At 41.2% G+C, this 14712-nt stretch overlaps 1 protein-coding gene across 16 annotated transcripts in view; it reads right to left on the bottom strand.

Moving 5' to 3' along the window:
• The window catches only part of RYR3 (ryanodine receptor 3), a 572638-nt gene that overhangs the window by 220056 nt on the left and 337870 nt on the right, over nt 1–14712 (bottom strand). For all 16 annotated transcript variants that reach the window (XR_013521058.1, XM_054240576.2, XM_054240580.2 and 13 more), the window contains 7 exons: nt 12646–12750; nt 11161–11264; nt 9903–9986; nt 8077–8236; nt 6750–6897; nt 5687–5892; nt 4951–5125 (listed from right to left, as the gene is read on the bottom strand). Coding sequence is in view for 15 of the 16 variants with exons in the window: in XM_054240576.2 (XP_054096551.1) it covers nt 4951–5125; nt 5687–5892; nt 6750–6897; nt 8077–8236; nt 9903–9986; nt 11161–11264; nt 12646–12750 (982 nt within the window). In the remaining variant the exon portion in view is untranslated. The remainder of the gene's footprint in view (nt 1–4950; nt 5126–5686; nt 5893–6749; nt 6898–8076; nt 8237–9902; nt 9987–11160; nt 11265–12645; nt 12751–14712) is intronic.

Here is a 14712-nt window from a genome sequence, read left to right as displayed (position 1 = left end):
AGGACCTCCAAAGGACTAAGTGGGTACAGCTGGGGCAGCTTTGTAAAACAGCAGTAGAAAAGCTAAATCTAAGGCTTGAGCCAGAAAAGAGAAAATCCAAAAGGACAGAGAGGAAAGATTAATTAATTCTCATAAAGCACCAGTGCTTTCTCCTGGGGGAAATGATATGATAACTAGATACATTTAATCAGCTCCCTCCACCTGGCTAAGAGGATCTAGCTAATAGCTCCATTTCTAAAACTTCTTTATGTGAGGCATTTAAGAATCTTGTAACTTTATAACTCTTCATGATAAATAGATGGGGGAAAGAACCATGACAGGATAAACCATAATAGCTAATATTAACCAAATATTTTGTAAATGTCAGGCTTAGTGCTCTACAGATCTATCTCATTATTATGCCAATTTTGCAGATGAGGAAACTGAGACCTAAAAGTGGACTTGCTCAACATCTGCTACCTGGTAACCAGCAGAGCCAGTATATGAATAAAGCTGCCTGAGCAGGAGTCCACAGCAAGCAATGGGGACTGAGGCCAGGATGTCTGGTTTCTAGTTGTTGCCTAAGCTAACTAGTTTTGTTAACAGTTAAATTGCTTTTCAAATGATTTTCCAAAATGTCAGGTAGTTCACAAGTTTGTCTCTAGATTAGACAGATGGAGACCCATGTCCACAACATGATTCAGGCCCCTTAGATGAATAGAGCTACCTGTACACAGCTCACCACATGGTTCTCTAGAATTCATTGGGATAAAAGGACCCACTGGACAAGATCATGTGGCATTACTATGAGCACTGACTGTCATAAAGAAGGATTTCCATTTTGCCCACAGCTTAATTAACCCATAGCCTCAAATGAGACTGGAGAAGAAGAAAATGAAAATAAGGGAAAAAAGAATACGACCTCCCTACATGCAGCCTAATAGATGTAATTATGCGGACATCTTTGAAGAGGTTTGAAAAGAAAATCTGCAAATGGCACAGTCTTTAGCCAAGATGTATATAGAAGTTCTTGTCCCAGGAAACAAATGCAAGAATATATGCATTTACATTTTGCAGAGGACTCCCAGTTCTGATATGCTTGATATTATAGGGCTTCATACTGGGTTTCTGATTAGGAAGAGGAAGAGCAGGGAGGTAATCTTATAATTCCAGGAGATTACAAACAAACCAGCTCTCTCAAAAATCCAAAGGATAGATCAATTTTCAATCCATTTCAAACTAAAGGAAGACATAAAAGAGAATAGCTATCAGCAAGGGAAAAGCTGACATCTTAAAGAGAGGAAGGCAGACGACCTCTCAGACCAATCCCAAGGTGTTTCTGGGAGTTTTAACCCAGCAGCACACACGTTGTACCCATTCCCTCTCATTTCCTGATAAGTCTTGCAAAGACAGAGTTAAGGGATGACATGGAGATGGTCATAAGCCTTGTAGAAAACAAAGGAAACAATAGGCCACACTCCCCTACCATAGCCACTTTCTGAAGCATAGGACCCATCTGGAGAGAGAATGACAGGGGACCCTGGGTACCAGCGTGTGTGCCTGCAGATGGCAGTGACACTTCCTGCAGATAGCTTTTATTTTCTGCCTATTCAAAAGCTGCCAACAGAAATAAGGGATATGTTAAATCAGACGAGTCAATGGGCAGGAACAGCCTGGGAGGCTGCCCCTGCAGACACCAAAGGTATAGCAGGAGGCAGGATGTCTTTCAGGGGAGTGCCTGGCAGAGAGGCAGCACAGGAGACCACACCAAAGCCTCTTCCAGATGTCACATTCTGAGGTCTAGCAGGATGTTTAGGATTTTATCTTCCTTTCCTTTAAACAGAGAAAAAGAGAAGGCTAATGGCAAAGGCTTTGCCTTGTAGGCTTCTGAGCTCTCATATACCTCTAGGCTGTGATGGTCCAGGCCAGGGACCAGGGGAGGGAACATTAATTACAAAATTCTAATGAAGCAGATAAAGGCATATAATCTATGATGCATAAGAGGATAAAGATGACAACTTATAAGTAACCCAGAGGTAAAAACAGACATGAACTATAATGTCTGCCCCCACTGCTTCCCCAAAAGGGCAAAAGACTTCCCAAGGCACAGCTCCCACTGGGGTAATGGCTGAAATCAAAGCTGACATGCTGGCAGCCAGAAGAACACAAGCATATAGGGCATTTTGCTTTATGGAGTGGGGGGGGGGTAGCGCTACAATACATAAAATATTTTATTTTCAACGGATACTTTTCCTAACAATTCAAGGCAAAAATTGCTACCTCTTTCCACTTGAGTCAGAGAGAAGAGAGATGCCATGTGGTTATTCCAGGCCTCTGGGCTACTGTCATCAAACAATGGCATGTCGACTTCCTTACAACTACCCTTCCAGTAGCTCATGAGCCATCGCAGAGCTGAAAGAGCTTGCTAATGATCTTGCCTCTGTGTTATTAAAGTGTGATATAATACTACAGTATAATGTGCTAACACATTACAGGACAATTCTATTATTAAACAGCATCCTAATAATACTTTGTTATTCTGAAGGTCAAATCACATTTCTGTACACAATAGGCCTATGGCACATTACTTTCATTACAATACAGAAGATCTCTAAAAGCAGAGTTATGCTCAAATATCCCTCTCCCTTACAGTATTCCTTTGCTCAAACCCTATAATGGCCCCTTATTCCCTAGAGGGTGAAGTTCAAGGGTGGTTGGGCCAGAGAAGACAATAGTTTGTTGAGCAAAAAGGCTGCATCTCAGTATTTGACCCTATAATCTGCACCTTATCTACCTTTCCAGCTTCATCATCCATACATTCCACACACAGATCTTCCATCCTTTCCTACAGCTTCCTGTAGCCACAGAACTACTCCTGTTACATCCCGACAGGACTACCGTTCTCCTTAGACATACACATCTTGTATTCTTTATTAAACACGCAATTCAAATCCCATTCATATAGACTTTTCATTCTGTATTAGTTACTTGCCACTGATAACTTACTGCTTTGTATTATTATCTTATTTACAACTAAAAAATGAGCTCCCTAATACTGCTACTACTCACATTTGCATATGCTTTAGACCACTGCTTCTCACACTTCAGTGTGCATGCAAATCACCAGTGTCTGGTCAGAATGCCGATTAAGATTCTGGTCTGGGGTGGGGCTGAGATTCCTCATTTTGAAGAAGCAGATCATACTTTGAGTATCAAGGCTTTGGACTTTACAAAGTTCTTGTAACTCTGCACATATATAAGATTCTTATCTACCCATTAGAGTTCGATAGACAAGTAACCTCTTCCAGTTCACACAATAGTAGAGCCAGGAAAAGGCCCTGAGTTCCTGGGGCTCTTTCTACCCCAAAGAACGACTTTCCCTGGAGATGTGCCTAAATCTCCTAGGCTGTTTTCCTTTCGGCCTCAGAAGAAAGGCACTGCATGAGGAGGGTGCCTGGCAAGCATCTGGTGGTCCTTGTACACTGCTCTGATGTCTACCCACAGTATTCCTCTCCTTTGCCTCTGAACCAGCACACAAGCCATTCCTTCCTCTGGCAACGTCATTCTCACCTGTCTCCAAAAACAGAATTATTTCTTTAAAACCTTGATTTTAAGCCTTTCAGAAGGCATTGAAATATGATCCCATTTGACTTTAGTCACTTGTCTTTTCAGGAAAATACATGACTTGTACCCTTTTTATTTCTCCAAATATTTGGCTCTTAGAAAAACCTTGAAAGATACAGTTGGATATGCATATTGTAAATAACAGGTGTCTGAAAAAGTGTGAAAGTCATTTATAAAGCTAAAAACGCTCCATAAACAAATAGCATGTATATTACATATACACAGTCCATGTATTTGTGCTTTCTTGCCTATGTAGTTGTATCATTTTAGCTTTCTAGGTAGGAAATATTTTTTTGTAAAGTCTCAGAAATTTAAGGCTACAAGGAGACTTCATCATTTACAGAGAGGAAAATGAGGCCCCAAATGGGCAAATAAGGTCAAGTAAGATGTCCTGGGTAGGCAGGAACAGAGGCAGGGTGAGAGCCCATGTCTTCTGACCCAGAACAATGCCCTTCTCATCAGTCAGGAGGAAACAGAGTGTGGCACAGCACCAGGCATAAGGGCATTCACACAGCAGGCGTTAAGTCAGTGCCGTTGAATTTTATATCTGTGAAGAACATAAGATTTTATTTGATCAATCCTTTTATTCTCTCACATAGATGAAGAAAGTAAAGGCCAGAGAGATCAAACAAAGACTCCTTGGGAGCCACCAAGCTTGTTAGGAGCAAGTCTACTGACTTGCAGTACACTCTTTCCCCTATGTACCAATAGTCTTGTGTATGTAATGTAGTTATATAGACAAGAAATAATAAGCTCCAGCTCCTCCTTTGTGTAGCTGGAAGCACTCCCCTGACTGTGGTCTATTCATGAACATTAATATGTGTAACTATTGTTGGGTTTCACAGTGTGTCTGAATTTCAAAATAAATTCTATTTCATTCAAGGAAATAGCTAAATCTAACTTTCATATTTCAATGGTTCACTTCAAAGCATCAAGTTCAATTACACAAACATGCAGACTGACAATTCAAATCAGAATAAAAGGATAATTATTTAATTCACTGATTTTTCTCTCCTGTCAAGGACATTAGTCATGTACAATAATAATTTTCTAATACTGGGAAACCTGGAGAATCTTTAAATGACAAGACACAGGACAGGGAATTATCTTCTTGGTTAACCTACCTAAGAGTTCAGAATTTATAGGTACACTGCACACACCTACTGTCACCATTATCTCCCATAATTCTTTGAAATTGCTACTCTAAGGGACTGTATTCACCATTAGGGTTTCAGATGTGCAAAGGACAACATAGGCCAAAAAAGGAAGTAGAAGAGCTTACTCAGCTTGCCCTGTATTTTTCTCTAGCCTCATGGAGCTGGGGTTGGCAGAGGGTATTAGATTTACCATTTTCAATCTCGTAGTCAGCGAAGGCAAGTTCAGAGCCTTTGTTGGTGATCAGCAGCTCCCCATTCAATGTGAAGATCATTGAAGCATCATCCAGGTTAATCATACATCCGACCACATCCCCTGGCTGCCAAGTGCGCCCAAAATACCCACTTCCTTGATGCCAACGCTGGCCCTAGAAAACAAGACTCTAGGGCTTAGAGAAATGGATTTCCTAGAAGCCCCTGTGGCTGGAGAAACCATATCTGCAATATTTCCTAACTAGTAGTGGTACATAATTTCTATGGGGCACTCAAGGATAACTCACAGGGAGGAGTGGTCTATGTTATAAATAAAATCAAGACACACAAGGTGGCCCAAGTCTCTTGATTTCTAGTCACAGCTATGACAGTAATCAGGATTCTCTCTAGGGAAAACTGGTCAGATTTCCTGACATACCAGCTGCATAGTGATCTTTGAGTCACCTCTGGAGTGGAGTCAATGGGCTTGGATACAGGAGCAAATATGGAGGTGACTGTAGAAAGAACTTGGGTACAGTGCTCCCCTTCAACAGAGTGAAGAGCAAAGAAACAGTCACTAGGTGATGCTCATTCAATGTCTACATTAGTCAGTGATTGTGGCCACTCACTTTGAAGCCAGAGATCCAGACACTCAGTAATCTGTGCTTCCAGAAAAATGTTAGGAGAAGGAAAACCTGGTCTGAGAATGTGTGGATGATATAAACATACAGACTCACCCTGCTGCCTTCAAACACAAAGGCTTGGTCATCGGCCCCCAGCTCGACATCAGGTCGACAGCCTGGCCTGGCCCAGCCGACTCGCATGTCTCCTCCAGTTACCACCTCAAACTCAAAATACCACTTTCCAGATCTCACTGCATAAGATCGCTCTACCCGGAAAAACCGGATCTTGTCTATGCTGACTTTCTCCACAGCCGGGTCAGCTGTTGTGAGAAGGAAGGTGAATAGAAGGTGTGGAAGGGAGAGAGAAAACATAAACTTTTAATAATTAGGTAGCACTACTCAAAAGAGTTTGAGGACAATATCTAAGACTGACTATAGGCTGACTACTATCCAATACAGCATTCTGTTCATAACAGGTCATCACCATACAAGCTACCACTGACTGATGGATTGCTTCATAGTAGACCCTGGAGAGACCATTTCTCAGTTTTCCCTCACAATAGTCCTACAAGGTAAGTAATATTGTCTTCATTTTACTGATGAAGAAATTCAGCTCAAAGAGGTAAAATCATTTATTCAAGGTCACAGTGCCAATAAATGGAAGAGCAAAGCTATGAACGCAGATTGGACCCGTGAACCATCCCCTTAACAACTCAGAATTCTGCTCCTGTGGTCTATAATACTTCCTGGGGCATGGTATGACAATAAAATGTCATCAATTTAAAACTGTTGATTTTAATCTGCACAAGCTTTAATTTGGAGATATGATTACCTGATCTAAAAGTAAGCTGATACTCACACATTTGGAAATAAAAAAACAGTGACATGGTTTTTGATCAGGTATTCTGAAAAGCTGAGCCACCTAAAAGGATAATGTATTCCTTGTGGGAATAAGTCACAGAAGTGGTCATTACAGATAATCTGTCAATGGGATGATGGTTTATATGAAACACGGTCTCCCCAGTTAAAGAAAAAAAATCACACCATATAGTTTAGTGCTCTTCAACCCCAATACTATTTCCAATAATTCAAGTTAGACTTATTTGAAGTTAGGATGCCCCAAGAAGAGGACCTGTTTACTAAACTGGGGGAAAAACAAACACTCTCAACTCATTACCTAGTTCTTGGTCTGATGGCTCAATGTTATACCCGTAACCAACAAAAGTGCGCACAGCTTCCCGCAGGCTGTCCCTGTTTGACTTCTTGGTACGCTCGTCTAGTAATGCATATGGCACCAGACGGGGATTTCGTTTGTTCTTCAAATCCTATGTGAAGCCAGAGAAAAAAGGTGCCAAGAAAACATTTCACCTTCACCACAGCTTGCCCTATTCACATATTCCCAGCAACAGTCCTGGCTTTCTGGCTGCTCTATGTCTATTAGCTCTTTGCTCGGTGCCTTCATATTTACCAATGTACATATTTGCCACTTCTTCTCAGGATTAAATGAGTATAAATGGAAACATTTTACTGATGCTCAAAGCTAGCATTAGAAAACACTTTTAATAATACCAGCCTGCAAATAAAATGAAATATCACAAAATTGCTTAGAAACCTCCATTCTCAAGGCAAGGCAGATGGAGATTTGTGTAATGATTTCCCTATGGAAGATCATGTTATGATTTAAGCTACTATAGCCTTCTCATGATGGCTTAACAAGTCTTCATGGAGAAACATCAGAAAAGGCGGCAGAGCCACAGTGCGTTTATTTTATGGCAAGGGGCACACATTTGTAGTAATGTCCTTCTCATTTCCTTAGGAGGGACTAAGAAGACAGTAGGAACAATTGTAGTGGTAAGTCACCCAAACTCATACACATAACATGCTATTTGAATCTCTTCACTCCCCCACTCCTCCCCTCCACCCCATAGTTTCCATAGTTGTGTTCTTCCTGGCTTCCAGATGTGTACAGGTTTGAAGGCTCCAGTATGAATAAACTAATGTGCACACAGCACTCCTGAACTTCCCTGATGCTAACCCTACCACTGGTGGTTACTAAGATGAGACATACCATCTTAAGGAAAGAGGTACACCAGGTGGTTTGAGGTTAAACTCTGTCTAATTTCTTGCTGTGCTCTGGCTTTCAAGTTGCCTCCTGCTCAGACCAACACCTCTGCCCAGCAATCTATGGCCCAATGGACTGAAGTAAAGAGGCAAAGGCTTTTGGGCAGGCTGGTTTGCTGCTCTGCTGGACTAGTTTCCTCCCCTTTTCATCCTCAGCAGTAGATCCATGGGACCATCTCAGAAATACTGCTTAGCTATGATGTGACCATTACAAATTCTGCCCAGCCTCATGATTCCATAAATAATGAACACACTGAGGTGTGAGGGATAGAGTGCAAAGGCAACCTCTTCCTTCTGATCTAACACACAACAAAGCAAATGGCATGTGGATGGATGATGCTGTCTTCTAACTTTTCCAGCATGCCTGACCCAGCAGTTCTTACCTGTTGGATGCCATAGGTCCATCCCTGTTTTATTCTGTCTTTTGCCCAAACGTTGTGCGCGTTTTCTGCAAGCTTATCCACTAAAATTTCTTGAGGAGGTAACAGCTTCACATCAGACAAATCCAAAGGGGCTGGCTTATAGCCATTGGACATCATATAGCTACAAGTAAATGTAAAATATACATTTTTAACAGATCTGTATGAGTTTCTCACTGCAGATTTTAGACCAAGAGCACATGGTAAGAACGCTACACAAATGAAGCTACAGTCACGGGTTCCGTTCTTTGGCTGAACGAAAAGCTCAGCTCTGTTTCAAGTCTATAGATGAAACACCTAATCTATCATCCTTCCTCCCAACATATGTAACATATTTCAAAGAAGACTTGGAAAAAGCAGATGGTCAGTACAAACCATCTTTGTTTCTATGAAAACTACTTCTGTTCTCTACAAATAATGGGCACATCCAGCATGCTACAACATTACCAGAAGTCCTCCGTCCCACTACAAAAACACAGAAAGTCAAAACCAGATTGACAAGAACAAGACCTTGAGTCAAATCTTGGCAAGAACAAGACCTTCAGTCAAATCTTTCCTTATAAATCAGCACAGAATAATCACTCAGGCCTACAGAGCTAAACTTTTACTTTCAGAATTAAAAAAAACCCATGATTTCAGATAATTTTTGAACTTAAAATGATCTTAGCAGTCAGCTGTCCAGTCCAAGAGTCACAGCATCAAATCTCTGTAACTTGACAATGGGAGGAAGCAGAAGAGCTCTAGGTAGACATATAGTGTAAATGAAGAAGACTGGGGCACACTGTGGAGTGAAACTCAGGAAAGCAGCTTGCCATAGCTATGTATGAATCTGAGTTTAAAGGTATCTATGGCCCTAGGGCCAATGACTGCCTAGATGAGAGACAGACTCCAACAGTGATGCCTCATAGACCAGGGCTCCATCCATTCAGGACCTCTGAGCAGCATGAGATCCAGGGTCTACTGTAGGTAGGTATAAGATAATGTCTTGCATCTACCTATTCAGGACGCTGCTCTTGGGCAGAGTCAGCATGCACTGACTGTTGCGTCCTGACCTCAGCAGCTTTGGCCAGCAGCATGTCCCTCCACTGCAGCCTGTCACATGTGCTTTGCTTGGTACTAGGAGTTGCATGTGTCAGAGTGGAGCTTGGGAGTTTAAGAGGAAAGAAGGGGAAGATAAATGTTTGATTAGAGCTGCCATTGTTTGGCTCTTAAGTAATGATGACACCTGTGTGTGAATCCATCTAAACATGCATGAGAGCAAGAAAGCAAGGGAGCCAGTGGATATGCCATTGAGCAAACATTTGAATGTGCAAGGACAAGAAGTGTACAACTCCATCTGAATGTATTGGGAGAGAGGGAGAGGAGGACACAGGCAGATCCAGGGGGCCAAATGAATGCTGGCAGAGATACCCCTTCCACAAAGGATGTATAAGGCTGGTCCAAAGCCAGAGTGACTCTCTGCCATGGCTGCGAACCATTTTTAAGCTTTTGTGCTGAAGACTATTTTTATAGAACAAAGACAGTGCATCCATCTGAGGTCTCCACACCTCCAGGCTCAAAACCAACAAAACTAGTGTGAGGTCCAGGTAGAAGGGGCAAAAAGAAGGAAAACGCTAAAACTTCTTCACCAGCTTCTATCTGAGGAACTCAGTGCCATCTAGGAAACAGGGGAGCCCTTCTGAGCTGGTGCTAGCAAGTATGTGGGCTATTGCCCATCTTGGTACCACCCTCCTGAGTTAAAAATTCAGGCTGAAGCATTAAAGTCTTGAACCATTAAGAAAATCACGTACTTTTTGGGAAGTTTGACTTTCTTGAGATCCTCCTCAGCAGCTGGGTTAACATGGGCAATGTGGCACCCCAGGGCCAGGAGGGTTCTGTGACATACATACAGAAGAAGACTCAGGTCAATTGCAGTGTTAAGAACAGCAGGAACCCTAACTCACGTCTGAGTTGAAAACAGAGAACAGCCATTCGTTTAGACCAGGGTTCAGTAGACTTTTTCCGTAAGGGGCCAGAGAGTGAATGCCTTAGGCTTTGTGAGCCATACATCTCTGTCACAGCTACAACTCCGTCATTACAGAGCAAAGCCAGCCATAGGTAATAGGCAAACCAATGAGTTTTACTCTGTTACAATAAAAAATTTATTTACAAAAATAGGTAGCTGGTCTGATTATCCCATGGGCCATAATTTGCCAACTCCTGGTTTAGATGATAGCAAGTATAAGATTATAAAAGAGAAGTTTGTTAATTGCCCCTCTTGCAGACGTTTTTCCAGTTGATAAGTTTGCATTAGAATTATATGCTGCTTCGAATTCTATGGAACAGATAGAATTCTGATATCCAGCCCACAGGTCAGTAAATATTTACTGCATGATGCCTATAAGTGCATGAGCTGTGCTTAGCACCATGAAGTATGAAGCTGTACCCTCAAGAAGCGCCAAAGTAATTGAAGGCATCACATGTGAGCCTGTTGGACAAGGGATCTTATGGAGCATCGTTAAGCCAACAAAACCACAAAGTTAAAACGTTCTGCAGTGACTAGAGGACAGGGAAATACAAAGACAAGAGAACAGGGAACAAGGCCCCAAATAATTCAAAATGGGAGATACCAATTTGGGCTAGAAAAGTTAAGGTCTAAATTAGGCCCATGGGTAGCATCATGAAGAAGCAAAATTTATTTCAAAACTGAATTTTAGTGAATCAAATCATGTTTCCCAATGGATTTTAGAAATGCTTTATCTTTTTTTCTTTATTTAATGTGAACTGCAGAAGGTACTTGATCCTTTGATTCTGTTTCTTTTTTTCTGACTCTAACCTTTTCTCTGTCCCTAGCAAATAGCAAATGGTTTCTTAAGAAACATATATGTAGTCAATAATAATGGTGGATGGTTATGCTAAATCCTCTTGTGACATGAATAATCACCATCCCCTCTAATTTATTAGAATATGCCATGTTTTCAGGCAAGAGACATACCTTTGCAGTTTAGTTATAATGCATTAAATTATCTAATCACTGTTTGTAAAACTTCAGCTCAATTAAACACTCACTTTAAGGTTTCAGTCGACATTTGCAGGTTATAATTCTTCTCAGTTTCGGGGAGCTTTGAAAACTCCACAAGGCAAGGATGTTGTCTTTTATTGTCATCTCGTATCTAGGTGGTGACATAAGAAAGAATGTGATTTAAGTTTTGACAGCTGGCATTGCATGGGAAAACAGAACAGAACATACTTTGAAACACAGTCCAGGCAATCCGTATCAGGCAAGACAAAGACAGCAACTTGCTGATAGGGAAGCAGATGATCTCTCTAGTCAATGAGACACACAGTCTCCAAGTGATCAGTGGTTTGTGCTCTGTGGATTTATTTCTAGACAGGCATCTGCATTTAGAACATACTTTCCTAGAGAAGCAATGTAACATGTGGTAGCCATGATCTTGTTCCTCTGAAATTTGTGTAACCATAATGTTACTGAAGAGGAACATTCTTCAGTACAGAACAGGCTACAGAATCTGGACCAGTGTTGTCCAGAAGAACCATAAGTTGCCACAAATGTGAAGCACATGTGCAATTTCAAATTTTCCAGTAGCCACATTGGAAAGTCAAAAAGAAGAGCTGAAATTAATCATGTTTTATTTAACCTAATAAATGCAAAGTAATCATTTAAATCAATTTAAGTAACAGATAAAATAAATTGTTTATGAGGTATTTTACTTTTTCCTCCACACTAAATCTTCAAAATCTGGTGACTATTTTACACTTAAAGTACATCTCAGTTGAAACTAGTTACACTTCAAGTACTCAGTAGCCACATGTGACTCATGACTTTATATTAGACAGTGCAGTTCTAGACATTAAATAATTCATTAATTTATTCAACAAACATTTGTTGAATCCCTGTAGTACATGACAGACCCTGAGCTAGATATTAGGAGTTCAACAGAAGCTATCCTCATGTGGCGAGAATATTTTACGGTAGCTATATAAATATATAAGTGTGGGAGTGCAGAGACCTTGTCAGTAACTAAGCTAGAATGTGTGTCATTTGAGAGTGTCGGTTTACAGGAAGTTTCAGAACTCACCTATCCTTCTGCCCTTAGACATGACCTCACACAAATCATGGAACACAGTATATTTGCATCTTCTCTGAAAAATGATTTCTAGTGAAAGACTCCCTAACCTCGTCTGAGTGTCCATTAATCTTAGTGTTACATCTTAAAACCATATTAAACAACTTCTCACTAATCGCACTGAGAGGACAACTTCTCACTGACCACACCGAGAGGACAACTTTTTTCTGAAGGAGGGATATGAGTATTTTGAAGCTGGTGCTGAGAATCAATGATATATCCCAAATAAAGGAAACCAATATTTGAGAGTAAGAAGGGGAAGAGACTTAGTTCTTTCTGTGAAGACCTGGTCTTCCCATTGTATCTAACAAGTGAATGCAGTGAAAACTAGGCATGCACCAGGAAGAGTTTCCGGGTACCAAGGCAGTCCCACCCTCCACCCCAGCCTGGCCACTGTGACACATACCTTGCCAAATGTCCAGCCAAGCTCTATTTTATTCATTCCCCAAAGCTCATGGATGTTTTCAGCTAGCCTGTCTCGGATCTTTTCTAGGTGAGGTGGCAAAACAACCTAAAGAAAAAGGAACAAGCGAAAAGCCAGAACTATTAGAATTGATTGTATTGAAACCTATCATAAAATCTATAGGAGTCAGGCTCCCCACTTGAATTCACTGGCGCATCACCCAGGAGGAGGTGCAGTATGAGAACTCACTGCCTGACCCACATGCTTCCAACCTTTCTCCCTCTTCCTTTCTTGGCTTCCTCTCTGCTCCTTGCTGCCTCTCTAACCACTGCCTCTTAGTTTTTTCTCTAGGTATATGTGCTGTATGTTCTTCACAGGTGAATGCCTGCCTCACCTTATTTCCTCTCACCCCATGCTCTCTCACCCAGTAGATGATCGCTCCCAAGTCAGGCCATTTCTAACCATGGTCTCTTGAAGTTTAGACTCATGGTTCCAGCTGCCTACAGAATTTTTCCATTAAAGTGAGCTCAATATGTTACCCAAAGCTGAATTCATTATTTTTTCTTCAAAATGTTTTTCTCTTCCTGTTTTTATTTTCTCTTTTTGTTGAATGGCCTCACTACGTGTTTAAGCCTGTAAATCATTCTACTGTCTTTCCCTTGGCACTACTCCCCCATCTAATCAGTCAGGAAACCTACCATGTTCATTTCCTAAGCGTCCTTCCAAGGAATCCCTTTCTCTCCATCACTCAACCTCGTGATTTTCTCCCTGACCACTGCAAGAGCCTTATAATTGGCCTCCCCAGCTCCCCACTGATCTATCCTCTACACTGCAGCCAGTAGGATGAATGTACAACAAAAAATCATATGAAAACATTCTCTAGTGTCCCCGAAGTGTTCCTTGACACTAAGACTAGATGTATTAACCACATACACAGTGCTCTTCTTTAGTTCTCCTAACAGTCTCCACAAACACATCCTTTTCAAACTTCTTGAAATTCTTGCAAAAGACCACACTGTTTCACGGTTCTGTGCCCTTGCATATGCAACCTTAATCCTTATTAATACTTCCCACTGTGCAAATCACACACACCCACACATACACCCCCACACACCCTTCCTCAGCACCTAGTAAATACCTTCAACATTCATCCTCCTGCATTTAGTTCAAATGTCACCACTTTTGAGAAGTCTCCCCTGATTACCTAATGGGAGAGTTTCGCTTTATTTTCCTAGTATCTTGCTCCTATCTCTCCACAGAGTTACAAACTGGAAGCCCTGTTTTTTTTCCCCTTGCTCAGGTTTTTAAAAATTATCATTTTCATGTTTATTTGTTGACAATCCCTAAGAAATGGTAGATTTCCTATAAAACTCCAGATTTCTAGTTTCTTTTGACAACTTAGAAGATGGATAACACTGGACCCATACTTTTGCCTGGCATCTGTCAGATGGAGCTGAGAACTAACCATCAGTTTCAGGAAGATCTTTGTGCTTGACCTCTCCATCACCTGCCTGGCTCCTGCAGTCCCTGCCCTATTATAATAATCAGTGTTTCTACCATTTAAAATTTCACTATTAAAAAATCCCTTTTTGGGGGATTGTAAGTGCCTATGGAAAAAATATTGTTTTGTATAAAAAGAACATCATAGAGAAAAGCAACAATATTTAAAATGTGCTATAATTATTATGTATCTTAATTAAAGACTTTTAAAAAACCTAACATAACCTAATCATTATTATTAATACCATTTTTTTTTTTTTTGAGATGGAGTCTTTTTCTGTCTCCCAGGCTGGAGTGCAGTGGTGTGATCTCTGCTCACTGCAAACTCCGCCTCGCAGGTTCAAGTGATTCTCCTACCTCAGCCTCCGAGGTACCTGGGGTAACACGTGTATGCCACCATGCCTGGCTACTTTTTTTGTATTTTTAGTAGAGATGGGTTTCGTCATGTTGACCAGGCTGGTGTTGAACTCCTGACCTTAGGTGATCCGCCCACCTTGGCCTCCCAAAGTGCTGGGATTACAGGTGTGAGCCACCACACCTGGCCCGTTGCATACTTTTTGAGACAGTGTC

This window comes from Callithrix jacchus, chromosome 8, assembly GCF_049354715.1.
Source record: "Callithrix jacchus isolate 240 chromosome 8, calJac240_pri, whole genome shotgun sequence".
NCBI classification, from domain to species: Eukaryota; Metazoa; Chordata; class Mammalia; order Primates; family Cebidae; genus Callithrix; species Callithrix jacchus.
The sequence above is the reverse complement of the archived record's forward strand: the minus strand, read 5'-3'. Positions and strand labels throughout refer to the sequence as shown.